This window comes from Coturnix japonica, chromosome 6 (genome assembly GCF_054131305.1).
Source record: "Coturnix japonica strain WE chromosome 6, WE-NBRP24, whole genome shotgun sequence".
NCBI lineage: Eukaryota > Metazoa > Chordata > Aves > Galliformes > Phasianidae > Coturnix > Coturnix japonica.
In genome coordinates this window covers 13967950-13995542 of record NC_140668.1, presented here as the reverse complement: position 1 = coordinate 13995542, position 27593 = coordinate 13967950, and the positions used below count along the sequence as shown (strand labels likewise).

At 40.6% G+C, this 27593-nt stretch overlaps 1 protein-coding gene across 2 annotated transcripts in view; it reads right to left on the bottom strand.

The window, feature by feature from the left end:
- LOC146760331 (receptor-type tyrosine-protein phosphatase T-like) overlaps positions 1–23921 on the bottom strand; it is a 172801-nt gene extending 148880 nt beyond the window's left edge. For both annotated transcript variants that reach the window (XM_085551528.1, XM_085551527.1), the window contains exons 1-3: positions 23815–23921; positions 19108–19192; positions 17594–17814 (exon numbers count right to left, since the gene is read on the bottom strand). In XM_085551528.1, coding sequence (XP_085407654.1) covers positions 17594–17717 — 124 coding nt within the window. In that variant the 5' untranslated portion in view covers positions 17718–17814; positions 19108–19192; positions 23815–23921. The remainder of the gene's footprint in view (positions 1–17593; positions 17815–19107; positions 19193–23814) is intronic.
- Between the last annotated feature and the right edge of the window lie 3672 nt (positions 23922–27593).

Below are 27593 nucleotides of genomic sequence, written 5' to 3'. Positions count from 1 at the left end.
ATCCACTTCTGCACTTCAGGCACGAGTGAAAGAATTACAAGGTGAAACAACTACCAAGGTGAACTCTTCCAAGAAGGGGAGAGTTCCAGTTGCTGCAAGTCAACGAGGTAAACAATAGAGGGGCCCTGCCCCCAGCCAGGGGGGGGAAAGGGACAACAGAGTATACTGGACTGTGTGGATTAAGTGGCCTGGCACATCTCAACCACAGAAATATAAAGCCTTGGTGGACACTGGTGCACAATGCACCCTAATGCCCTCAAGTCACCAAGGGACACAACCAATATATATCCATGGAGTGACTGGGGGTTCCCAAGAATTGACTATGTTGGAGGCCGAAATAAGCCTCACTGGTAAAAACTGGCGAAGGCACCCTATTGTGACTGGTCCAGAGGCTCCATGTATACTGGGAATCGATTACCTTAGGATGGGATATTTCAAGGATCCCAAGGGGTATCGATGGGCCTTTGGGATAGCTGCTGTAAACACAAATGGTGTTAAGCAGCTGTCAACTTTACCTGGTCTGTCAGATGATCCTTCTGCTGTGGGGTTGCTCCAGGTAAAAGACCAAGAGGTACCAATTGCCACCAAAGTGGTTCACAGACGGCAGTACCGCACCAATAGGGACTCATTGCTCCCCATTCACAAGCTAATTCGCCAATTAGAAAATCAGGGAGTGATTAGCAAAACGCACTCGCCTTTTAACAGCCCCATATGGCCAGTGCGTAAAACCAGTGGGGAATGGAGGCTGACGGTAGATTACCGTGGCCTGAATGAAGTCACACCTCCATTAAGTGCTGCTGTACCAGACATGCTAGAACTCCAGTATGAATTGGAGTCAAAAGAAGCTAGGTGGTATGCCACCATTGATATTGCTAATGCCTTCTTTTCCATCCCATTGGCTGCAAAATGTAGGCCACAGTTTGCTTTTACCTGGAGAGGTATTCAGTATACCTGGAACCGTTTACCCCAGGGGTGGAAGCACAGCCCAACAATTTGCCATGGATTGATCCAAGCTGTTTTGGAACAGGGTAATGCTCCTGAGCACTTGCAGTATATTGATGACATTGTGGTGTGGGGCCATACAGCAGCAGAGGTTTCCAAGAAAGGGAAACAGATAATCCAAATTCTTTTGAAAGCTGGTTTTGCCATTAAGCGCAGCAAGGTGAAGGGGCCTGCCCAGGAAATCCAGTTCTTAGGCATAAAATGGCAAGATGGACGTCGTCACATCCCAGCAGATGTGATTGACAAAATCACTGCTATGTCTCCGCCCACAAATAAAACAGAGACCCAATCTTTTCTGGGAGTAGTGGGCTTTTGGAGAATGCATGTCCCAAACTACAGCCACATAGTGAGCCCTCTCTATCAGGTAACACGGAAGAAGAATAATTTCTCATGGGGTCCTGAGCAGCAGCAGGCTTTTGAGCAGATAAAACAAGAAATAGCCCGTGCCGTGGCCTTGGGGCCAGTACGGACGGGACAGGATGTGAAGAACATCCTCTACACTGCTGCTGGAGAGAAAGGTCCCACCTGGAGTTTGTGGCAAAGAGCCTCAGGAGAGACCCGAGGCCGACCCCTAGGATTTTGGAGTCGAGCATATAAAGGGTCTGAGGAGCGCTACACTCCGACTGAGAAGGAGATCTTAGCCGTGTATGAGGGGGTTCGGGCTGCTTCTGAAGTAGTTGGGACAGAGGTTCAGCTTCTTCTAGCACCTCGCTTGCCAGTAATAAACTGGATGTTTAAAGGACAGGTTCCCTCCACCCATCATGCTACTGATGCCACTTGGAGTAAGTGGATTTCATTAATTACTCAACAAGCTCGAATGGGAAAACTCATCCGTCCTGGAATTCTAGAAGTGATCATGGACTGGCCTGAGAGTAAAAAAACTGAAATACCGCCTACAGAAGAGGTATCACGTGCTAAAGAGGCACCACCATACAATGAGCTACCAGAAAACGAACAGAAATTTGCCCTATTCACAGACGGATCATGTCGTATTGTAGGGAAGCATCGCAGATGGAAAGCTGCTGTATGGAGCCCCACTCGACAAGTTGCAGAGGCCACTGAAGGTAAAGGAGAATCAAGTCAATTTGCAGAGGTAAAGGCTGTTCAGCTGGCTTTAGATGTGGCTGAACGGGAGAGGTGGCCAATGCTTCATCTTTATACTGATTCATGGATGGTGGCAAATGCCTTATGGGGGTGGTTGCAACAGTGGGAAGATGATAATTGGCAACGAAAGGGTAAACCTGTTTGGGCTGCTGAACTGTGGAAAGACATTGCTGCCCGAATAAGGAACATTGTTGTAAAGGTGCGCCATGTAGATGCTCATGTGCCTAAAAGTAAGGCTACTGAAGAACATAAAAATAACCATCAGGTTGATCGAGCTGCCAAAATTGAGGTGGCTCAAATAGACTTGGACTGGCAGAACAAGGGTGAATTATTCCTAGCTCGGTGGGCCCATGAGACTTCAGGTCATCAAGGAAGGGATGCAACATATAAGTGGGCCAGAGACCGAGGGGTGGACTTAACTATGGACGCTATTGCTCAGGTTATTCATGATTGTGAAACATGCGCCATAATTAAACAAGCCAAGAGGATGAAACCTCTTTGGGGGGAAGGGCGATGGCAAAAGTATAAATATGGAGAGGCATGGCAGGTTGATTATATCACCTTGCCACGATCTCGCAATGGTAAGCGTTATGTACTCACCATGGTGGAGGCAACCACTGGGTGGCTCGAAACATACGCAGTACCCCATGCTACCGCCCGAAACACCATATTAGGGTTGGAAAAGCAAATCCTATGGCGGCATGGCACTCCAGAAAGAATTGAATCAGATAATGGGACCCATTTTAAAAATTCCCTTGTAACCACTTGGGCCAAAAATCATGGCATTGAGTGGATTTACCATATTCCCTATCATGCACCAGCTTCTGGTAAGATTGAACGATTCAATGGGTTGTTGAAAACTATGTTGAAAGCAATGGGTGGGGGAACGTATAAAAATTGGGAGAACATTTTAGCAGAAGCCACCTGGTTGGTCAACACTCGAGGATCTAGTAATCGCAATGGTCCTAACCAATCCAGCTCCCTACGTACCGTGGAGGGAGATAAGGTTCCTGTAGTACACATAAAGAGCGTGTTGGGAAAGACGGTTTGGGTCCTTCCAGCATCTGGAAAGGGCAAACCTCTCCGGGGTACTGTCTTTGCCCAGGGACCTGGGTGCACGTGGTGGGTGATGGACAAAAATGGGAATGTCCAATGTGTACCACAAGGGAATTTGATGTTGGGGGAGTGCAGCCAATGATTTTCCTGTAGATATATAGGTAGAGTCTCAGAAAATATTTCAATTAGGTACAGAATAGTTCAATTAGGTATAGGACTTAAGATAGAGTGGATTAATGTTAAGGAAACACTTTTTCTCTATATACCTTAATTAGGCATTCTGTAAGCAAGTTTTCCATCTGGACTCTATATCCTGCACTGGCCATGCATGTGTAGAGCACACATGGAAAGAAGTATAAGTCAAAAGGGAATCTGCTGTGGTGGCTGGGAAAGGATGAGTGCACCTTGATGTGGGGGACGCCCTACTAGCGCTGCCTTTCCCCTCTACCGCTGACATGTTTTCCTTTTTCTGGCAGTTTTGCCATTTTCTCAAAATTAATAAATAGTAGGTTAGGTTATAGAGTTTTGTTCTCAACTTAGGGATTTGTATGGAAGAAATATAAATTGTTGAGAAAAATAAGGTTGCTGATTATTCACAATTATACATATGAGTGTGTATGTATGTATAAACATAATGTAATGATGTAGAATAAGGGGTGGAATGTCATGGTTTAATAATTTTGTAATTTTTGCTATCAGTATTCCACATCATAACATCATATTAAGCATGAATAATTTTACTGAATCTGCAACTTACAGAAGAAGACTACATCTCCCAGGGAACAACACGATGGGTCACGGGACCTGGACTCTATATTAACTCAGTCGCAGAACAGACTGACGTCTTTCGAGTTCTGGCGTTCAGGGCAGTGTGTGGGAGCCTTCAGCCGTTCGCCTAGATTCACAGTAGGCCTCTCGGTTACGGGACTCATTCTCTCTCCTATTTCGCTTGATTCGTTAGCTCAATTTTCAATTATATTGTATTATATTGTGTTATCCTGTATTTCGATATAGTATTTAGTAAATAAGTGTGCCTCCTTAGATCGTTGCCGCTGTTTTCTTTTCCTAATTAACTTTTTCCTTTCGGCCTAGGGCCCCTCCGGGGCCCACGGCCCCTGTCACGGACGCAGGTGGATTTTTAGTTCAAACCGTGACAGTGTAGTTGCCATAGGAACAGTACCGAGTGAACAGGTGCATGGAAAGCTGTGATATATTAAATGACAGCTACCCTCTGCCACTGCGATGCAGATTGCCATTCTCAGGGTTTATTTATAGCAGGTAGTAATTAATCTGTGTGAATCTCATTTCATTGAGAAGGAAAAAACAAAAACGCACAGAATCATTAGCAAGATTCCTAATTACATCCATACCTTTGATTCTCAGAATTTTGTTGCCATCGGACAACCCTAACACAGAACTACTGGATTATTATTTGTGTGGAGCTGTCATTATGAGAAACTCTAAGCTGTCACCTGTAACAAATACCTTCTTACAGCTACCACATTAAAACTTGCATTAGCGTTGCTGCAGTGGAGCAACAAAATAGTTTTTACCCTTTAAAAAAGTAAAGAAACAAAAAGGAGATATAAGCTTTAGTTGGCTTTTAAATGGAGGCTCCTAATTCTGGAATGGGAATCAAGTGTACAGAAACCTGAATTTAGCCCAGACACCAACTGTTTCTGTGCCTGAAGCAAGCCCCTTAACCTCCGTTTCTCAGTCACTGTCTCTCAGGTGTTAGGTGAACTAAGAGCAAACAGTCTGAAAGCACTTCAAAGATGAAAAAACGACTCGTTATGCTATGAAAGGGATAAGCACTGTAATTTAAATGACTGCATGAAGTAGACTTATCTACCAGGCATACCAGGCATGACAGAGCCTGGTGTCTTAGAGCTGCTTGCGTAAAGTAGATAAGCTTGAGAAGACAAAACTAAACTACATTTTCTGTGGCTGATGAGAACAATGATTCTCATAGCGAGGCAATACTAGCACCAGGTAGAGTACGTGGATCTTGCCTGTGTCTCAGTTTTCATCCTCTTGCTTTCTTATTATTATGTTTATGATCACAGTTAGCAGCAAACACTCCAAGAAAATAGAAGTGATAGAAAATGATCACATTCTCAAAACACTCTTCTAAAAGTTTTCTCAGTACACATCTCAGATGAAAACATACAGTGATTCCCAGTCGCTGTTAGGGATGCTGTTGGAAACATTCTTACAGGCAAGTGTTAGAATCACAGCAGTGTTATGGGATACCCTGCAGAACATTATTCTAGAAATCATGCAAAGGATCCACATCAAGATTTAATTTCAGCTACATTCCAAAACAGCATTTCGTTCGTGGTTCACCAGGTTCATATTAGAACCCTGTAGGCAACAGGTAAACTTGCAGTTCTAAGATAAAGCAAAAAATCACAATGATGTAGCAATTACTCATTTCTTGAATAGACCCAGTTAAATCACAGCATGAAAAATGAAGGCTACATTGGTATATGCCTAACCTGCTGGGAAATCCTCCCATGATAAAATCCTTCTTGAGAATATAAATATTTCACAGAAATGGGTTACACATGGTCTGAACCCTGATATTAATCACTGCCTACTCAGACCCTGACCTAGTTTTTAAGCTAAGCACATTCCACCTTTGCAACAGGCTCTACCAAGCTTAGTTCTGATGCTGGATAATACAGGGCAATAGAGAGAACATAACTCCTGCTATTGAGAAACTAAATCCCCTTTAACTGAGGCTTATACTAGACCTGCCTATATTTGATCAAATCCAAGAGATCTGATGAACATGAATTGAAATTCATTAGCAGTGTTTCCACATCATTATAGAAAATGAGGTCTCAGAACAATGGAAATGAGACTCTTGCAGACGAGACTGTTTCCACATCCAGGCTTGCGTGCTAAAGCTTTCTTCCAACTGGCCAGGAAGACCCACACCATTCTTAGGCTCAAGCAGATATTGCCCTGTTAGACCAGGCATAGCTGGAGAATGGGATGCTGTAACTTTAACTGCTGCTTGTATCCAGCATGAGTCAGGGACACTGAGCAGCCTGCAGACAGTTTATATGTGCTTTGTACCAGTTAAAATGTTGCTAAACTGGGCAAACCCAAACAGATTCCATCCTACTTCACGCAGCAAGAGAGGCCTGAGTATTAATGCAAAACTTTAGTTGGCAGGATATCAAACCTGAACCTCTCAAATCAGCTCATTGCTCAAAAATCCCCATTCAGGCCAATTTTTTTCCTAAGTGTTCCCTGCCTAATTAAAGATCCCAACCTAATTCACAGGTCAGAATTCCTCATGTTTTCCTACATCTGCCACAGGCCTCAAAAAATGAAAGAACACAGAGGCCAGCCTGGCAATTGGGAGCTCACATCTACTGGATGTTAACATGTAACCTCACAAGTTTCATCAGTTCCTTCAAAATCACTTCTTTTATCCCCAGTACCTGAATTGTCAGCTAGGAGAAGCTGCTGATAGCTTCTGAAGCTTACTGCATTACGTACTTGGTCTTCAAAACCAAAACCACATGGAGAACTGGCCTTTGTAAACATGCTTTTTTCACTGTCTCTTCCGGATGCTGCTCCTTTGCTTACTGCACCTCACCATGGAGTCTAGTCCCAGTCAGACTGCAGCTTCCCCCAATAGGACCTCTCTCATTTTTAATCACACAACCACAGAACAGCAATAGTTCATAATGTAGTATATAACAGAGTTATGGTCAATCAAGGACATGGGAAAGAAAAGCACTGAATGGAAAGAGAAAATACTTCATTCTCCCCACCTCTCGCTAAGAGATGTTGAGGGAAAAAAAAAAAAAAAGACAAATTCTTTTACACCCAGGAGCTTGTCTTTTTTTTCCTTCCAACTCTACCCATTAGTTTAATAAAAGACAGTACTTGCTTTGCCTAATAATTATTAGGTCTAATGTCAAGAGAGTTAAGGTCTTAGTTAAACTCTATTTAAGCAGGATTTTAAATTTAAGCATGCAAACTTAGCACTCTTTACTGTGAGAGATCCCTTGTGTGCCTGTGTAAAAGAAGGTGGACTGTATGGGTCACTGCTAGAACTCATTTAGAAATAGCAACCTGGATTATTTTTTTCTCCTCTCCCTTAGCAAAACCAGAAATATTAAAATGCAACACATGATTTCCACTAAGGCATTGGTTTTTACATGAAGCATATCAAGTACTCCATTTTGAACGCCTCCTCAGGGTCTCCCTTCTGAAGAAGCATCATGCAGTTCTAAGCTAAGGACCATACAACAGCCCTCTTCTGCAAATTCACATTCAGCTTGTGATTACTGTGTCACTTTTTCTAGGTGACACGACGTTTCTGCATCCAGAGGACAAGAGGAAAAGTTTTTCTGTTCTGCTAACGCAGGTTCCAAAGGTCTGATTCCTTATGAATCCATAAAAACAATCTCACAAGAGTTAACGCAGAATCAAAACTTATCACAGACTGATTACACCGCTGGGAAAATTGTCAGTAAAGGAAAAAGGGACCCACTATAATAACCCACATTCAAATTCCACTGCATGGCTGAAAAAGAGTCAGCTAGAATGACATCCAAACAAAACTTAGATTTGTGCAATCCTTGGAAAATACGTAATAACCATCAAGGTTTGTGTCCAGCAAACTTCTGGACAATTAAGGAAACCTTTTGTTGTTGTTTTGTTTTTAAATCAACAGGATTAACAACACACAGGAAATGGTCTTTATGAAGAAATCCAAGGCCTGCCTATCCAACTGTCTGTACAATTCATTGTCCGGTTTACTTCATGCTAACTTTGTCTTTCAGCCAAGCCAGCAAAGAGTTTCTCTATAATATTTACAAGAAAGCTTCATTTCATTTCAGTCCTTTCCCCCAATCCCAAAAGGAAACTTCTCTTTTCTTCATTGAACACACTCCCCTTTTACATTGCTTTGATAATTCCCACTTCATCGGCCTTTGTCAGAACTGTCATCTTTTCACTTCTGGAAAACCTTACTGGGATGTATCTCGGGACATGGCATCAGTGACACTTTAGTGACCACAGAGTTTGCTGTTGAATGAGCCCAACCTGCTGACCCTCAGATTAGAAGTTACGTACCACAGCAGGTCTCTGCTAGAGCTTCAGAGCAAGCAGCAAAACAGTAAAACATTTGGTAGGGAAAGGAGAGGCATCATCAAATAGCACAAACTTTCAATATATGCAGAGACAGGAGGAAAGCTATCCATTGCAAATATTGTATCATTTCGGTTTATTTTCCAATCAGCCTCATCTTTCTCTTGCTTACCAGATTACTGCAAGGCACGGCTGCAGTTGTCCCAGGGCTCCCAGGCTCTGAAGGCAGCTTTCACTGAAGAGAATGGATTTTCCTCATAAGGATCCTCACCCTTCCTGGAAACTCTCAGTCAAGCATGCTCTGTGTGCCACGCACCCTGAACCAACTAGTTTAGACCATGCTTGTTTAGACAAAGAAAAAGGAAAGATCAGATCAAATTTCACTGGGATGTTTGAAGCCACTGAGGACTGCCAGTCCCACAGATGGCAAGCCTAGAAGAAACAACCAGCAGAAAAAATTAAGGGCACAATTATCTCAGAAGATACAATTGTTACAAGGTACGAGTGCACTGTATCCTAAAAATTTATGAAGAAACTTAAATTTATATTTATATACATGTATGTATGTATATACATATACATACATACATAAAATAGATATTCAAAGAGAAGAGATGAGAATTCAGAGCCATCAGCTGCTATGGGACATCGATAGTCCATTGTGATGCAATTCCTGATCATTTTAGCTAATAAGCCAATAGATTGATCTACCCATGCAATCCCTACAAACCCAGCTCTGTGCTCAGCAGGCATTTTGCAGAGGATATTGCATCTTTTTTACTGCAGCTTGAAGTAGATCAAAATTCAATCTCAGCAGAGGCACAACCAACAGCTGCTGCTCCCTAGCACAGAAAAAAGCCATTGGAGTGCTTTTCAAAGCTAACCTTCTCAAGCTTGTGCCTGTGACCTGCTCCCCTCTCCATTCTGACCTCACCCAGGAAGCTTGCCTTCCTTGTAGCACATTCATTTTGTCTCTTTTGCATGGGTTGTACAGGCTGCTGTGTTTTCTTTTCCATCCACATCTTCACCCTCATCCTTCCCCCTACCTTTTTTTTTACTTCTTTTTTTATACTGTGCAGGCAAGCTGCCAGCATTAACACTTTGGTTAAGGACTAAGCTCAATCATTGGCCTGTTTCAATACAAATCCCTGAGCTGCTCTCCTGGGGGAAACAGGTTCTTCACTCCCCACTCCTCATTCAGTTTTCCCTCAGGAAACACCCGGCAGGGAACAGGCAGGGACTGGCACTGTACCCCGGAAGGACAGAGGAATAACTGGCTCAAACACTGCCCTCAGACCCAATGCACCTTCGTTCAGTGAGAAATAAGGTAAGCAAATAAAAAAGCAGGGGAGAAGTTTCTCACCGCTTGCCCTACTCTGCTTTTGGGACATGCATCCAAATAGCTCAGAACTGTTCATACAAACACCTCATAGTGTGCACATCTCCATTAAATCAACACAGAAGCTTTTCCAGATAAATCTTCTCTGGAGAACAAACTTGGAAAACATGTGATTCTATTTCCTCACCTCATTAATTAATGTGGGAGCGTTGTCTGACTCCCACATCCCGATCTGCTGCTGAACTGGTCTCTCTGGGCTGCTCTGCACATTGAGGCTCTTCTCACACATTACCACATGCCTCCTGCTCATCGAGATTCAAGTGCAAAACTCACACATCTATTTTTTTGTCTGTTTACCGATCAAGACGAAGGTATCCTAAATTGACCTTTTCAGGAATTGCTGTCTTTAATACAGTTACTCCTCTAAGAAGCCCAGCCCTACACAACCCTATCAGAGTAGAGAAACAAAACAAAAAAGGGAGAGTGGTGCCCAAGGTTCATGTTCTCCTCCACCTGCATACAAACCATTCTCACTGGATTCTGTCCTTGAAGCAGCTTTTACGCCAGCCTGCAGCCCGCTGTCTCTTGGGCAGAGTGCTTGTACTTCCAAACACAAACACCTTCCAGCAGGAGAGCAATTCTCAGCAGTTCTCCTCTACTCTTGTTGTCTCAAGCATAGCAACCTTGTTTAGTACGACTGAATATTAAGACAGTCTTAAAAACATGTTCTTATCTTCCTCCTTGCCCCACAATTGCTTCTAACTAATGTCTTCACTGATGTAGCAAAGTTATAAGCAATTAGTAAGTTCTAAATAAGGTGATTTGGCTTGCTGCAGGTTTTTGTTCTGAATTTAAAACTTAAGCATTTTTTCAGTGCCAGCCCGTTGCCTCCAACAGTCAAGACAAACAACCAAGGAGCGAGTTTTAGGACTGAGTCTCCCCTCACCTTAAGAATTCTAATCCACACCTTTTCACAGCACCCAGGTATACCTTGCCAGTGCCTGATTATTCCAGGTCACTCAAACCCTAGTTAGTGTGCGCACAACTCACCAAGGCAGACTGCTGGCTTCTTGCCCCCTCAAATCATCTTCCCAGCTCCAAGGCAGTCACAGGACACACTCAAGATGTGTTTCATGAATAAACTTGTTTGGAGTCACAATGCCCAAACAGGTCACAGAATTAGTCCAAGAAATAAACTGATGTGGGGCAGAGGGAGTGACGTCTTCTTTTTCACCCAGGTCATCTCAAGAGTCAGCTTTCCAGCACAGACCTGCAAACTGCAGCACAAGGCACCTGAACCACATGCCAGCTTTCTCCCTGAGGAAAATAGATAGCAGAGCCAATCCGACTCCTTCAGAGAAGAGCAGCTAGTCAGAAAGAAGGAGAGAAGGGACTACTAAAAGCTGAGCCAATCCAGCAATAGGAAGCCAAGTCAAATCCATAAAGATATGTCCTTGGTTTTGGATTTTGGCTTGTTTTAAGGATTTTTCTCGGTGGTGTTCATGTTTGGTGAACTTTTTGTTGTTGTTGTTCTTGTGTTTTGTTTTTTAAAGATAGTGTTCTTGAAGAGTTAAACTCACTCAAGTTCATTTTACAATGAAATCGGAATGTTTTAGATGGAAACAACCTCTTATAAGTGTAATCCTATATTCCTAATAAGCAGAATTAACAGTTCTAGGACCATTGTTCTCTCACACACTGTAATGGAGAGCATTATACCAGCAATGGACCATCTGGAACAACAGGCAGGGAGAGCCTTGGAGGATCAGAATGGATAACCATTTGCAGACTACATGGTTTTGGGGGAGTGAGACTTTAATAGCAGAGTGCAAGCATCTGTTTTCCCAGATACATGATCTGATTTGAACCATGACTCTTTGATACTGGTACCTACTGTTTTACTAGAGCCAAGTGGCTCTAAACAATGTCTATTCAGTTACTGCTAGAGAGAAATAAACAAGTTAACAAGCTTATTTTCAATAAAGTTTAGAATTGGAAGAAGAATCTACTTATGTTGTGTAAATCTCCAGCTAGAAATTAAAATATCTGGACTTGGTTTAATTACATTTTGAATGTGGCCCCCAATAGGACTCTGTAACCTTTAGGGTTTAATAACTTCAGCTCATTTAATGTCCTTTCATTACATTACTGTAGCAATCCAAGAGTAAGGTTTGAAAACTAAAACTCTGTGCTTCCTCCTGGGCTTTCCCATATGTTCACCATCTTTAGCTTAGACTCCCAGGATACTCACGCCAAGTCTTACAAAATTGCCTTAGCAGAACAGAAAAATATCTTCTTTCACTTTATTCTATATACTTATTCTTTGTAGAGGAAGGAAAGGGGAAAAAAAGTTTGCCAAGCAATGCTCTGATGAGTACCTACAGAAGATCCTGCCTAACTTCATGGAGAAAATCCAGGCAGCTCTCCTCATCCAGCCCCAGGAATAGGTCAGATAGCAAGGTACAGGCCCAAGACTGGCTGCTATGTTATGACCTGTTAAAAGACAGATTGCCCGACTTAAAACCTGCCACTAATAACCATGAATTTGAAAAACTCTGGATGAAGAGTCATAGAATTAACCAGACTGGAAGAGGCTTTTGGAGGTTGCATAATCCAACCATGCTCAAAACAGGGCTAACTTGCCCTAGTTGTAACAGCAAAGGACCCATTTGACAAAGTCTCCTACAGCACCTCCACTTCTCTCCTATGCATTATGTCAAATGAAGTGTTTTAGAATGTGGTTCTTGTGCTGACAGGCAGAATTAAAACATCTGGAGACTACATTTTCACATCTATGAACTCTAATGTCAAGGCAAAAATCATACTGGTGTGCAGGAAAGCAGAACCACAGAAATGCAGAGCGGGAGGCCAGTAGATGGGAAGCACCTCACTGCAGGAACCACTCTGTGCTGACACCACAGGTGGGATGCACATCACTGAGCTTCAGAGCTGATGACTGTGATACAAACATCTACTCTCCCTCCATAATCAGTGGAAAGAAATAAACCTCTCAGGCACAATTAATCTGACCTATTTAAGTGTTGCTTTAAGATAGCAGGAATTGCACTCGAGAATCTACTGACTGTCCTGATGTGATCTCCACTGACTCTAAAGAGACATAGTTGTAAGGAGATGAATCCTACCCAGTGATTGCTTTTACTCACAGCAAACCTTAAAATAGAAATAATGTGCATATGTGAACAAAGCAGGGGTGGAATATACCTTTCAAAGCCAATACCACTCAATGGAGACTGTAAAAGGATAGCGTTTCTCTTACAGTGAATAGATACAAATCTGTACAAAAGACTATAAAAATACATAGACATACACTTATAAGTGTTTCTCAGAGTTCCTTTCAACTACAATTTCTGCATCTCCAGGCAGCTGTCCCCCTTCATTAACAAGTGCGAATACATATCGAGATGCCTCTGCTCCACAAACAAACTGAATTCATGCTTTTACTTTACAGGGTGCTTTAAGAAAAAATATATATGTGTATATATATATATATATTTTTTTTAATGACACTTCATTAATTTTTTTTCCTAAATCCTGTTCATAATAAACTAATTTCTCATGGCCCAATAACAGTGTGGATAGGAGGATGTTCTCTCCATGGATTAACATCAGGACTGTAAGTCCCAGTGCCACAATTTGGCCATGCCCACACAGACAAGTACTCTTCCCTCATTTGCCACTAAGGAAAGATTAGGACATCGTTTAATTTCTAGACTGTTCTAAATCCAGAACTGCTAGAAACAGAAAAGACCAAGATTCTTTTGATTCAGAGCTACTAGATATTGGAAAACACTGTGAAATTAATGCAACAGCCCAGAAAGGGAATGCAGTACATGGAGTGCTAACGCACAGATATAGAGTCTGCTGGCATATTTTTTCTTGTCTAAAAGCAGCCATAAGGAAGAGGAGCTCTTCAAAGCTCAAAGCCCAAGAGGACATAGCAGTTGCAATGCTCCACTACGAAATGAGAAATGCATGCAGGACATTTCAGCCCTATTGTGAACCTATTTCCTAAGAGAAGGTCAACTCAGAGAGGCACGGAGGGTATTCAAAAGGCAAAAGCTTTTGACCCACAGGAGCTGTTGCTATGCCTGATATGGCTCTGAACAAAGACAACTGTTAAATCCAGGTATTATACACATATAGAGCACTTATACTTGAGTGCATAAAATAGCCACTAGGGCAATTACCATTTAAAACCATAAAGGCAATGTTATAACAGAAGTCTAGTGTTGAACATCCTCTAAATATTATGGTTAAGGTTTTAAGCCAGATACCTACTCCACTACAAAATGAACGTGAAAACTGCAGCACCAGACTATAATCCGACGTAGGTTTAATCAAGACTGAAATTTGTCACTACAGACCTACATTTAATTTAACAAATACATAGGTGAAACATCTGTGAATCTACCACGGCAAGTTTCAACTTGATGTTATGCGCCCCATGTTTAACACAGGCCAAAAAGACAAAGCTCTGATGATGGAAAGCCTCAAATCAGGAACAAACAGCTCCAGATTTGTATGGCTTTGTACTGCTGCCACAGCACCCATATATGTCATTTATGTATACAAATCCACTCATACACACTGGTGAGCTATTACCAAATCTTGAAAGGAATTTCCCAGCTGCACAAAAATGAACTACCACTTGGGCTAGCAAATGAATTTGTATGTGCAGCAATAACATCTGATTGATGTCACTGTCACATTCTCTTTAGTTTCAGAGAATTTGATAACCCCATCAGATACTGCTGCTGTGAGGAGAATCCCTATTTGTTAATCCAAATGGCATCTGTTACTGGAAAAAAGTAGAGACATCATTCCTCAAAGATGCAGTTCATATACTGTTGTTCATATATTCCCAGCTAGACATGATTTCAAGTACTCTGAAGATTAAAGAGGAGCTGTTTTGTGTTTCAATTAAGAAACAATTTGAATCAAACAATCAGCTTGCCTGCTCCTAAGGAATTATATTCTCGGTACATATATTTATGCCTACACAAATTACCTTTTGTGCATTCTCCTGAGTGTGTGTGGCATGTAGCTGTGTGTTGAGCTGCCCAGTGGGTGCTGGCAGACACCATACCTCTGTACTCATATTTGGGAGGAAGACGTACCAGCAACTGCCCCTAAGAAGTGTATTTATTGATGCTTGTACGCAAGTATGTCATGATGACCCATCGCTTCAGTTTTTCCTTCTGATCTCTTCCCCTCCCCTGCAAATCTCTGCTGAAGGCATAACAGTCCTTGAAGTATAGTTTTAAAGCAGATAAATGATTTCATTTAGGACTCGCCATAGATCCCTTTTTGTACCCAAGCTATCAAGACCAGACACTATCCTCTTCAATTCTGCTAAAAGAGCAGAATGATACAAGTACAAGAACAGAGGTAAAAGTTGAATATGACAAGATTCATGTTATAGTCAGACATCAATTATATTACAAAAGAATTTTCATTTGTGTCTCTAACAGCTCTAGAAATAAACAAAAGGAATGCACATATGATTTAAAAGTTACATCCGATTTTTAAAAGCCTGCTTTAAAAGTTCTGATTCCTATAACATATGTAAGAGCATTGAAAGTGGAAGAAGCACATGACTCTAAATAAGTACACAAAGGTTTAATGCAATACAGGGTAGGCAGTGTAACTGCCACTAGTGAAGTTGCAAGAGCAATTGACCTTATAGGACAATGATATTTTAAGTGTCTATAAACTGGTAGTAAAGATGTTTCAACATTAAGTGCCCAAATAAGACTTCAATAATGTTTGCGGGGTTTTTTTTGAGTACTTCATGTTTTACTACACTGCATTTCTGGTAATAACAGAGCAAGTAAAACACAGCTTAAGATTTATAGCTTAAGATGGTCAAGAAATAAAGTCAAAGTTTTCTTTAAACGTAAATAATTTCTGCTCTCAAAAAATAACCTTAAATATCCATTGTTCACTATGCTCTCAATAAAGCAGTCTTTAATGAGACACTAAAATTTGTTTGTGGAGACTTGTTTTGTAACAGCACTGAGGACAAATCTATTCTAGCGTCATGTACAACCGTAACAGTGTTCCCTTTAACTTATCATCTTACACTACATTTTTAAATTAGAAAGACCAGATTATCTTTAACTAGCTAGTCAGCTGCAGCTGATGCGCTGAGGACCCCACAACTTCAGGTTTCTCACTCATATTGTGAGAATGGCTCTTCCTTACAGTTTCAAGCACCCAGGACTGACGAATGAAAACCTAACATGATGCACTCTGCCACAGCTACTGAATGAAATCTTGAGTGTGCAAAGCATCTGACCCAAAGCCCAGATGTAGACATGAGAGGCATGCAAAGCGTTTCCATTCAGAAATGAGCATAACAAAGCAACTTTGATTTCCCATGAATCTGACGTCCAGGATGATCAGAAGGGTGAGCGAGCACAGTGATTTTCAACCTGAGATCCATCATCCAGAGACACTGAGCCTGTTGGCCCAAGCCCCATCATCAACTAATGCAATGTGGGACTCTTAGAGATGCCATGAATTCTGCAGGTTTCATTAAATGCCAGCAACTGACCAGAACATTCATAGGACTGCTCGTAAGTGTGGAATTTTGAAAGGCACAAGTTTCCCAGCCAATCAGACTAGTTTTCATATCTCCTGAGCATTATGTACCAGCATTTCCTATTTCCCTCTGATATTTTTATAATAGAAATTTATTACAAGAATTTAAATTAGCATCAACAAGATTAGTTAAGAGGTTTGTGACTTTACTAGTTTCTAGAGCATCCCCCTCATGTGATTTGACACGTGGCTGAAATTGGTTAAATTAAGTCAATGAAAAAGGGCTTGCATTACATATTTTGTTCAATTGCATCTATGCAGATTCACAAATTCTTCTTGCTTATAAAATGAAAGAGTCTGAAGTTAAATTGGATTTTATGTCATTTCCTTTAGGTTCTGCCCATACGTTAGTACAGTGAGGTTACAAGAGTGTTCAGGAAGAGCAAAACTGCTTTCCAGTTATGATTCTATGAGACTGGGCTCTTCCTACCTCCTCTCTTCACAGCAACAATGTGAAATTTAATTTAATCTATTTCAGAACTGCAAAGACAAGTACTTTTTTAGCAAAGCATAAGAGGGTTATCACTTTGAAGAACCACATTAGGCACTATAGTTCAGTCTTACACAAGAGATTAATTGACATGTGCTGTAGATTAATCAGAATAAGGCTTTTCATTACGAGTGGCCAAACATAACCAAATCACTTTGGAAGCAAATTACTGACTTGCCTAGAAATATATATGCAACAATTGCAAGTTTATTATTGCTGCTTGAGCAAATGAAACAGCCTTTCAAAAACATTTACCTTGATTCTACATGAACCTCCTCTCACCTGCAGAATGCCTACATTAAAACTAAAACTAATCAAAAGCTACTCCACACTCAACAGAGTACTAAGTTGTCAAGCACAACTGGCATTCTCCTCTCAACAGCAGTGCTTGAGTCAAATTTCTGGCTGAAAAGGCTGCATCCTTTCATATACATCCAGTTGATAAACTATGTTCTACAAAGAGAAGTTTAATGAACAGGAAGAAAAGAAATGGAAATAGGAAAAAGAAACCACAGTTCTCCTTTTGTAGTATAGCCTTGTAACAAATAGTGCAGCGAAGAATATAGAAATTCTGATCTTTTGTCACCTGTCAAGGAATCCAAAGGAGGCAATACATGTTGTTGACACTGTGAAACCCAAACTTTTTCGTCTGACTCTCACACCCACTTTGCCCATTTTCCATTTGTTTTTAAATAAGGTCTGGAAAAAGCCCATAGAGCTACCACAGACTAAGAGCACAATTTAGGGCTGTAACACAACAGAAAGCACAACTACAACAGCAGAGGAGCAAGATCACAGGCTGCAACAAGTGAGGATTTGCTCAAACACAACAGACACAGAAATAAAGAAAAGTAGCTACTTACTTTGAGAAGGCCTCAGGTATACAGGAATCTCCAACAAGATATCCTCACCTTCACCACCAACCCTCAAATGAGGTGTTGGAAAGGGTAGATCTTGGCTCCAGCCCTTCCAATCACTCAGACACATTACATGCACTTAAGCTCCCCTGGGTAGGCCCTGCCTTCCCACCAGGAGCTCCGTCACTGGTGCAGGCTGTGACTCAGCAGTTCTGCTTCAAGAGTATCTATGGGGAATGAAATAGAGAGAAACTTACCAACCACTGCACCGTGAAATTCCACAACATGAAGAGTATTTTCCTGAGTGCCACACCACAAAAGAAAAACCTTCATACACGTGTCCCATTTTTTCATAGGCTATTACTTTTGTTACATGCTTCACCCACCAGAAGGCAAGTTCTAGTTCAAATTCATTTTGATTCAAGTTAATTAGCATTCTTTTCATGGAAAATTATCCTGTGTAACTGCTGACATGTCAGTGCATCACATACTTGTTGATCTTTGTTTGGAAGCGGAGAAAATACATTTTTATGGCATTTCAAAAGAAAAGTACATCCACGTGGAAAAAAAAAAAATCACACACTTGACTATAAAACACAAAAGAACTTCACGTGTACCAAAGCAGCAGCATCTGTACACTCAGCCCAGAAAATAATGTTTCTTTCCTGTGTAAAGTGCAAGTTTCTAGCACAAATTTACTTGGTGCAATTTTGTTCTGGAAAAAAAAAAAAAATGTTAAAAACTGTTTGGATACACAGTGAAATCAGATGCAGTACATCTTTATTTTTAATGGAATAATAATTGTACCCAAATTTCATATTCAGCCTTTGAAACATTTACCAGGGAAAAAAAAAAAAACAAAGGTGTGCTGTGAAGGTTTTTTCAGCATGACTCATATTGCTGTCATAAGAGTAAAAAAGTTTGAATTGATTTTGGTTGTATTGTTTCTTTATCTATAGCAATTGTCTGTCCTCTACTATCTATCTGGCCACCTACTACTTGTGTCAAACGAAGAGATCATCTAGCAAGTGACCCCTGACTTTGATTAGGACACTGATTGCACTATTACCTGATTGCATATTTGTATTCCTTGTAAAAGAGTCTGAACTACAAGAAGAAAGTATCTAAGCTCAATTTTGAATGAAATATTTTTGTTTTGTTTTGCAATAGATTCACCTCTCCTAGCACCTATATCACACCATCTTCTAGAAGTAAACAAGTGTAAGCCTTAAGTGAGATCTAATTTTGTCACTTATCATCTAGACACAAATGGACACAGAGCAGTCTTGTAAATAAACTTACAGATAAACAGGTAAAGGGCAAAGACCAAAGATTTCAAAACAAGGTTTATATGAATAACGTGTCCTCTCTATGAACTCTGTTTGACAGTGGATTGTGCACATATGGGTTTTCCAGGGCATAGGACAGGATATGTCAGTCAGAATAAGGTCATGAGCCCAAATGCTGACAACTACATTGCATGTGGAACACAGAGCTCAAATGCCAAGACTGGGACTCACCTTCTGGCATAAACCACCCACGAATCCCAGAGCCAGCAACTACCAGCAACTCATGAGAAATGAAGCTTGCCAGCACGGGTACAACCTGGAAAACAAATCAAGGACTGATTGGCCAGAAATTTATTCCCACGTAAGGAGTATGTTATTTGATTTCCATGCCATTGTTCTTCTTTTCAGAGGAGAAGCTGAGTTATTCAAGCTCAGTTTCTCTTTGTACTTATTCAGTTCATTAGTTAATGAAGGCTTCCTTATATTAGTTAAATTCAGCCACCATTCATCTACCTGTTCCAGAGTTCACAACAGATGCCCTCTGGCACTTCACAAAGACCAGAATCTGCCTCAAAACAGGAATAATATATCTTATGAAAATGGAGATGCTGTTGTTCATATGCTTTACCCCTGACCTATTTCCTCTGCACTCACAGGGATGACCTGTTCTCTATAATTTTATACTGACTAAAGCAGTAAAAGGCTGAAGTTTATTGTAATATTCCATCAGTCTTTGTTTAGTCAGAAAGGAGGAAACTGCATTCAATCTGTTTGGGTTCTTACTGAATAGTGAAGAGCTCTGTACTCATCCAAAAGCTGCAGGTTCCTCTTCCTCACTAGCAAACACTGATAGTCAGTTCCCTTCCTCAGGTCTTTTAATCCCTATTCTGCTACTACACACACCAGCTTCATTTATACCCCTACAGGTCACCTTCAGCTCTTCTCTTTCAGTCTTAATTAAAGCAAGTGGGTGCTGCCTACCTGTAAATCTTTCCCAGACTCAAAGCTGCTTCTTCTTCTCTTATTTTAGAGATGCTGATGCACACATTTTCATACTCCCAAACTGACTATCCTTGCTGGCAATCCTAACTCATTGTTTAACAGTTTGTACGGAGCAAACTCTGAATAACGCACTGATGTGTCAATTATGTGGGGTGGCCACAAACTGCTTGCTGACATTCTTGGCAGTGCCAACACACTGCCTGCCTCTTAGCTAACTTAAGTGCTGCTGATTGTTAAAAACTCCACATTGACACCATGAAATGTGGGAAAAGGTACAGAGCTGTGGACACCACCTCACTGTGGGAGCAAAGGGGAGCCCTGCTGCTGGAGTCTTACTGATATTCAATCCCCACAAAAAAACAGAGCTTATTCCTACTCAGAATGTAACTGATCCAAGGCTTTGCAAACTTCCTACTTAAAGATTAGAGACTGCCTGACTCTAACATGGGCCATCCCAACCGTCTCATTGAATAATGGTGCTGATTATGGATCAAAGTCTGGTAACTCAGCTTTTCCATCAGCAAACCCACAGAGGGCTGCTTTCAGTCACCTTTCTGACCAGGGTGTAGGATTGCGCACCAGAAAGTTACCACGTCACTCACTTTCCGTGCTTGAATGTGAACTTCAGGATTCTGCCTTAAATATCCCCAGCTTAGGTATAACCCACTGCTCACTTGTTTTGAGAGCTTCTCTCCTGATTTGCTCAACACAGCAGACATAGTTATTTCCTAATTGCAGACAAGCTCCAGATGTAGGTCAGGGAGTATTTAGCTAGAGGAGGCTAATAAAACAAGTCCCCAAGTGATGGGCTTGTCTTTGTTTCCCTGACATTGCTTACTTTTGAACATCAGAGACTACGAGACTGTTTTGGTACAGGAAGTATGTTATGGCTGATGTAGCATAACAAATACTAGCTCTACATCCTTCTATTTAGGCTTCAATAATGTCAGAGGGCAGAAGTGACAATCAATGTATTTTGCATTCAGCAGAGATGACAGGCAGCTAAGAGCAATGGACAGACACAACATGGCAGAACAGAAGGTACTTGCCTGGAATAAATATCGTCTTTGCTCCAGGCCTTCAAGAAATAACATTTCCGGTTTAGATTAATTCGTAATGCACAATGTATGATTGCAGACCTTGCTTTTGTACACAGACCTGGCCTTAAACATTGTTTGAACTGGTGCTGTCAGTCCTTTCTTGATCATTAAATTTATTTCCTAAAACTTAAGAAGCGTAAATGAAAGGCAGCTTCTGAAAAACAGTATTCAACATTTTTATGGAAAGTAGGTTTCTGGCTCTGCTCTTACTAATGCACCCTTCAATCATAAATAATAAAACTGGTGAGTTCTATCTCTTTTTCAGAAAAGTTAGACGGAACTATCACCCAGTGTATACAAAATAGGGCTTCAAAGACACCCGCTCTGCAACATAATAGAAGAAATGGTACTGAATGATGGATGGGAATCAGTTAAACTGATTTCTGGGACACGTTGTGCATTAATAAATCAGAGGCTGTGTGTTCACTGAAAGAAGCGTAGGAGGCACATTAAGAACTTTTACGGGAGTAAAGAAAAAAAAAGTTAACACTGTATTTCAAAGGAACCTACAGGAGGATTAGTACTAAAATCTTTTTATGAGCACTAATTCTGAGCACTTACATGAAGATCAAGAAAATAGTCAGCTCCACAGGAAATCCTGGAAGTTAATTTTTTTAGAAGACACTGCCGCATTTCACTGCATTTAATGACAACCACGCGCTATTTCTGAAGCGCTCTTGCCCAGCTCACAGCAAAGGTATTAGTTCCAACACTGATTGCTAATTCTAACACTACAAAAACACCTTCCTGCTTAGCAAGAACACAGCTTCAGAAACCAAGAGAAAAGCACTGAAACTAGAATCAAATATACACCTTCATCATGGATCCCAAGAAGTGCCCACTGCAACACTATATTGTGAGCAGAGAGAGAAGCCTACAAGTCCTCGTGACTTGAGTCTGCAGACAACCTCAGTGCTATCTTATCTTCACCTTCCAAGTGGCTGGCTGAACTACATTTAAAAAGGAGGAAGAAAAAAAAAGAAATAAAACTCCTCCCAACCTGAACCAAAGATTGACTCCTTGCAGCTCCCAGGGACACAGAACTTGTGTAGGCAGAGAAATTTCACCGGAAAAAGGAAAAAAAACAGATATTTTGTCTTATTCATTTACAGAACGACCCTGCTGCTAATAGCACATTGAGGGTGCTGTTAGAGGCTACAGAGCAAAATGATTAAGACAACCATAGAACAGCTATATGCTAGGGAAACAACATTTCAGTTAATAAGACAAGATGGTGCAGAAGTCTGTGAACACAGAACCACTCTTCTGTCAATAAACTCTTACCCTGTTTTCCTACTTTATTCAATTACAGACTCTTAGAATAGATGTACCACCATATAGTGGGCTTATATACCATTCAGTTAAGGTAACCTAACCATAAATACTTCCATGATTTCAGTAAATTGGAAAAAAAAACACGGTAAGTGAATACAAAATATGTCCTTCATTTACTGTCATTGTAATATAGTCGAGCTACAACACAATCTTCATTTAGGCAGCTCTAGGTACTAGACCACTTTCAGCAATGGACATGTTATAGCACAAAGAAACACGGGTTTCTTGAAAGCACTCCTGCATCAAAAGCTTAGCATTGTTATGGTGTGTGCATTTTAATGGAGTGGATTGTGTTGTGTATTCATCCTACAGCTCATAGGAGACACATTTTCTAGAAAGCTAGTGGTTAGACAGCATTCTTAAGATGAAGAGCAGGCTGTTATGAGAAAACATAAAAACATGATTTGAGACAACTAAACTAGAAATTTAGAAATATATTGTAAGGCTTATAAATAATTGAAAAGAGAATGTTCCAAAGTTTTGATGTGTCATAAAAGCTTAGTTTAGAAGGTGATGAAATTATTTCAATTAAACAGAACAAATGTCAGCCGTGAATGCCTAAGCATTTTAATGTATTCATCCTGTAAAAGTACGGTGCATGCTGAGGCACGGAGGTGGTAGGGGCTCGCACAAAGGCAAGTTATTTGTGAATATAATTTGGACTGTACAAGAAATACGTTCCCAGACTGAGGAAGAGTTTCTCAATACAAAATCTGTAAGAGCTCCAGTGTTGCAGTAGAAAACACTGACTTCAGAATGACAATATACAAAGATGAGGATGCAAATGGTCCAAAGCTACCGAAACAGTTTGGTCATAGCAACAGAAAAAAAAACTTCTTTAACGATCCTAATGCACATAAAACAGTTTTGGAACAGACTGATTCCATCGTCTTAAATGGTAGCACTCCCCACCCTGTAAAGGATACAATATTTTGTCTAACATAGGAGAAATATCTAAGTACCTAGTCAGTCCAAAGACAACATTCCCCTCAAGCAAAGACATGAACAAGGCAAAGAAGCTAAGCACAAACAAATACAGTGGGTAAACCTGGTACTCAGATTATTTCCCTTTAAGAAAAAGTGACCAGAGAAAGAAAATAATCAGAAGGCAACAAGCTTTAAAGTAAACAAAAACAACCTGCTGCTTGGGCACTTCAGAAACTATCAACTGTAGGACCCCAAAAGCACTTCAGAATACAGCTGGTTTTGATACCATTTCTTCTTCTTTGAGCCTGATTCCCTCAACCAACCATATCATTGAACTTGATACCAGATTTATCATATTTGCTAAATAGTGAGCATACATTACATACAGGTGAGTAAACAACCTGTGATGGTGCCCAATACTCCAACCTGTGGAATCCAGAGATCCCAAGCTACAGACTGTGTCATATGCATGTATTCAGTATGCTGATGTACAATGTGCATTGTTAGTTATGATACATTTTCAATTTGGCTGCATCTAACAGCAGCACCATGGACTCAGCTGATGTTATATTACCTGTAGATGAAGGTCTTAGGAAGGTGGCTTTGTCACATTGTAGAGTGAGAACCAAAATCAGTACTTCAGGAAAGGTCTCTTTCGGGCAACTTCGTATTCTTACACATCTTCCTGTAGGAGAGCAAATAAATGGATGATACTTGTAGCTGCTCACAGCAGTTCCTAAACACCTAAGAACAAATGGATTTGAGTTATGACAATCATATCAAACAGACAAACATACAGAAAAATATAATACAAGCTCAAAGCACTAAAGAAGAGTGTTTATTACTGGTATTTAGCTTCTCCCAGTATCTTCCAGTCATTCTATCCAGCCAAAAACCAAAGCTTCCAGATCATACAAATAAAACCTGATTCCTTTGCTCCACAGTAATAATAATGTACTGGACTATATTTCATAGAACTTATTTGTGTCCTGCGAAACAGACTTTTCCATGACTGCCTGTTGTTAATAACCTCTCATGGGCTCACGGGAAACCTCAGTTTATGGCACAGGGGGAGAAATGTCTCCAAATAATAGTTTAATTTTAAACTTCTTTGGCAATCCAGCCAGGTGCACCAACCTCACTAAGGAACAGGGATAGAGTTCCATCTAAGAGACTGTCAGATGAGTGGTAACTCACAAAGCCAAGGAAAATGGGTATTTGGTAGGTAAAATCAGGCCTGTTGGAGACTTCACATGGGACAACTGGAAATATCAAAGGCTTGTTGAAGTGCAAGACTGAGCACAGCAAACTGAGAACAGACTACAGTAATAGCACTTAGGGAATGGTGGAAACTGTTACACAATCATTACAAACAGAAAGAAGGCAAAACACTGCAGGTATTCAGCAATTTGTAAGAAACAGCAGCCTCTGACAGGGTGTGAGCTATGTAGACAAAGAATGATTATGGATCTTCAGGGTACAAATGAAATTCATTCCTAGGATTCAAGTGGAGAGCAAGCCAAACTTTTGTGAAGAAAACTAGGAGGAGGTCTCTTCATCACACACAGAGAGGAACAAATTGTGATACTTAAAAAAAAAAAAAAAAAAAAAAAAAAAAGTCATGAGAAGCATAGAAAAGGGGGGAAAAAATCTTTCAATAATAATAGATGAGTCCAGAATAATCAAATGAAACCCTTGGAAAATTTAGATATATGCAGCCATAAGCATAAAGCATAAGCATAAAACTACTTAAATCTGCTTTTAATTTCTATTGCAATTTTTATCTGCCCAAAATGGCTATTAGAGTTTGCTGAACAGCACAGTCATTGATATGTTGATACATGATTACACAAGGCACAATGTCACATTTGGCAATCCAAATCCTAATTAATGAACAGTCCTTGAAATAATACTAACTCGAATGATCAAAATTTAAAGTGATGAGCTTGCAGAAGGAAGCAGCATCCCATGATTTCTTTTCCACTGAACCATGAGATCTACAGGAACAAAATAGAAAATGAAAAATAAGGTTTTATGCAATCAAATTAAAGACAAAAGCAGAGAAGAAGAAAAACAATAACAGTTTCTTTATCATCCCGAGCACTGGTAGTAAGAGTAACTTATTCCTCATAGCCTGGAATGTCATGGCTGAAGCTGGAATCGAGAAATCAGCAAGTCACAATCAGCATCTGGTTGATGGCCAGAAGGATGCTCAACATGTATTCCGGTATTAAAGACAATCTACAAGCAGATAATAACGTTGCAGCTTGCCTTACCTAATGGTGTCCAGTGAATCCATATTTCACATCCCAGCCACACTTCTTGCACAGCCATCCTTTACATGAGGATTTCATACATTACAGAGGTAGTTAATCCGATACCAGCAGAAAGCACTTCCAGGCCTCCCATACATGCAGCAACCTATAGTAGCAGTAGCTGCATTCAACTTATAAAACTAAAACCAAGAGCCTCCTATTTCTAGGAATATATTATATGGCGAGGTACAGAGTAAATGAACAATAACTTGTATCTTTTCCTATGTATCATGGATTTAAGTTTTAACGAGAGCGGGAAAAAAAAACAAACACTTTTATAGAGGATTTTACTAAGATGAGTGACACTGTTCTAATTACATTGAATAATCTTGAACCAAAGAATTTTTTCCACTTCATGCCTTTAATGGATTTAAAGAAAATAAAAAATAAAAAAGAAAGAAAAAAAGAAACCCACAAATTACCTTAAGAACTGAATAGTTCTGACGATTAACAATATTTAACCAGAAAAATACTTCAAAGACATAAAGCATCTTTCCAAAATCCCATTCACCCAGCCAACAGGAACAAGCAGGTTGGTTCTGCAGAACAACTAGCAAGGATATGGCCTGCCTCACTGATTTCCACAGCAAAGCTGACTTATCCCAAGGAAGACAGTGAAATGGCATCTGAACTCCTTACAGAAATGTGAAGGAGAACTCTACAGGTGATTTTAAGGAACTCATCTGAGTTCAGACTCCTTCCACAGCATCCTGCTGAAGACCAAGGAGATTTTTTTGCCTAAGGCCCTGAAGCCAGCTGCTGTGACAGCCTGTGCAATGGGGCAAAGACATATCTGATTGCTCTGGATCTGGACCTTCAGGATGTTAGGTCTCACAAAAACTGCTCAGTTGCCTTTTTCAAGGGGCAGGAAAACCCATAGGAATGATACCAAAGCTTTGGTCAGTTACCTTGACATTTCCTATAATACAAGCCAGGTTAAAAAAAAAAATAACAGGAAAAAAAAAAAAAAATTAACAGAAATCTAACATTTGCCTTGTTTCTAATGTTGAAGGACAAATGAACAAAAATAGAAGTGTGGTTTTCTCTTTAATCTTCTCATTTGAGGACCAGACCTAAGAGGTTTCTCACTCTATTCTGCAGTTTTAGACGAGACAACCCTGTGATGAAGGCTCTGCTCTTTGAAGAATCCTTCAGACCTCACATTCTCAGAGGAGAATACAGACAGAGGGACACATTTGCTACAAAATCCTCCCCCTTCTGCATGGCACTCCAGCTACTTTCAGATCTTGGTCCTTTTCTTAACCTTTGGGAATACCCTATTTAGCTTCAATAAGGATGCAGTTTGGGTAGTATTTCCTCACTACCATCTTCTCCCCTCCTCTACTGAGTGCCCCAATTTCACTGAACATGCTTGAAGTATAGATGTCTCTGTGAGAAAGTTATTAAAATAAAACCAAACCAAATCACATTATATCCACAGTCAGGTCACAGACTGAAGAGGTAAGATCTGGACTAGAAGCACTGCTGACTTCCTAAATCAGTTTCACAAACCACACCAAGCATTCCACTGCTCTGCGCCAGCCACCCAAAAGATAAACTGAGGAGGGAAAAGAGAAATAAAGATAAGGCGTGATCACCACGAAGAGGAGAACTGTACACTCAGACACAGAGCGCCTCTACAGTGACACAGGTTCATGCAGATAAATGCATTTCCTCAGCACTTCAATAGAGATCAATAGCAATCCCTTGAGATAAACACCACAAACAATATGCCACCACGGGAATAAATCAGAAGATTAGAAGCAGAAAGGATTATTTATGTAAAAGAGCTGCATTGCGTTTATTCCTTGGTTTGTGCAGCAGGTTTCTGAACGTCTCTGAGGAATTCTAAACTGTTCACTTAAGGACTGCTCATTACTTATAGCACTGAAAGGCAGCCACCCCAGGCCCGCTCTCTAGCCTCCACTAGCAATAGAGCCAGCATTGTTATCGTACATTGTGCTTTCCTTGAAGATGTGGCCATGGTTTTCAGATTATACAAAGAAAAGTCTCAGTCCTTTATTGCATAAGGAGAAAC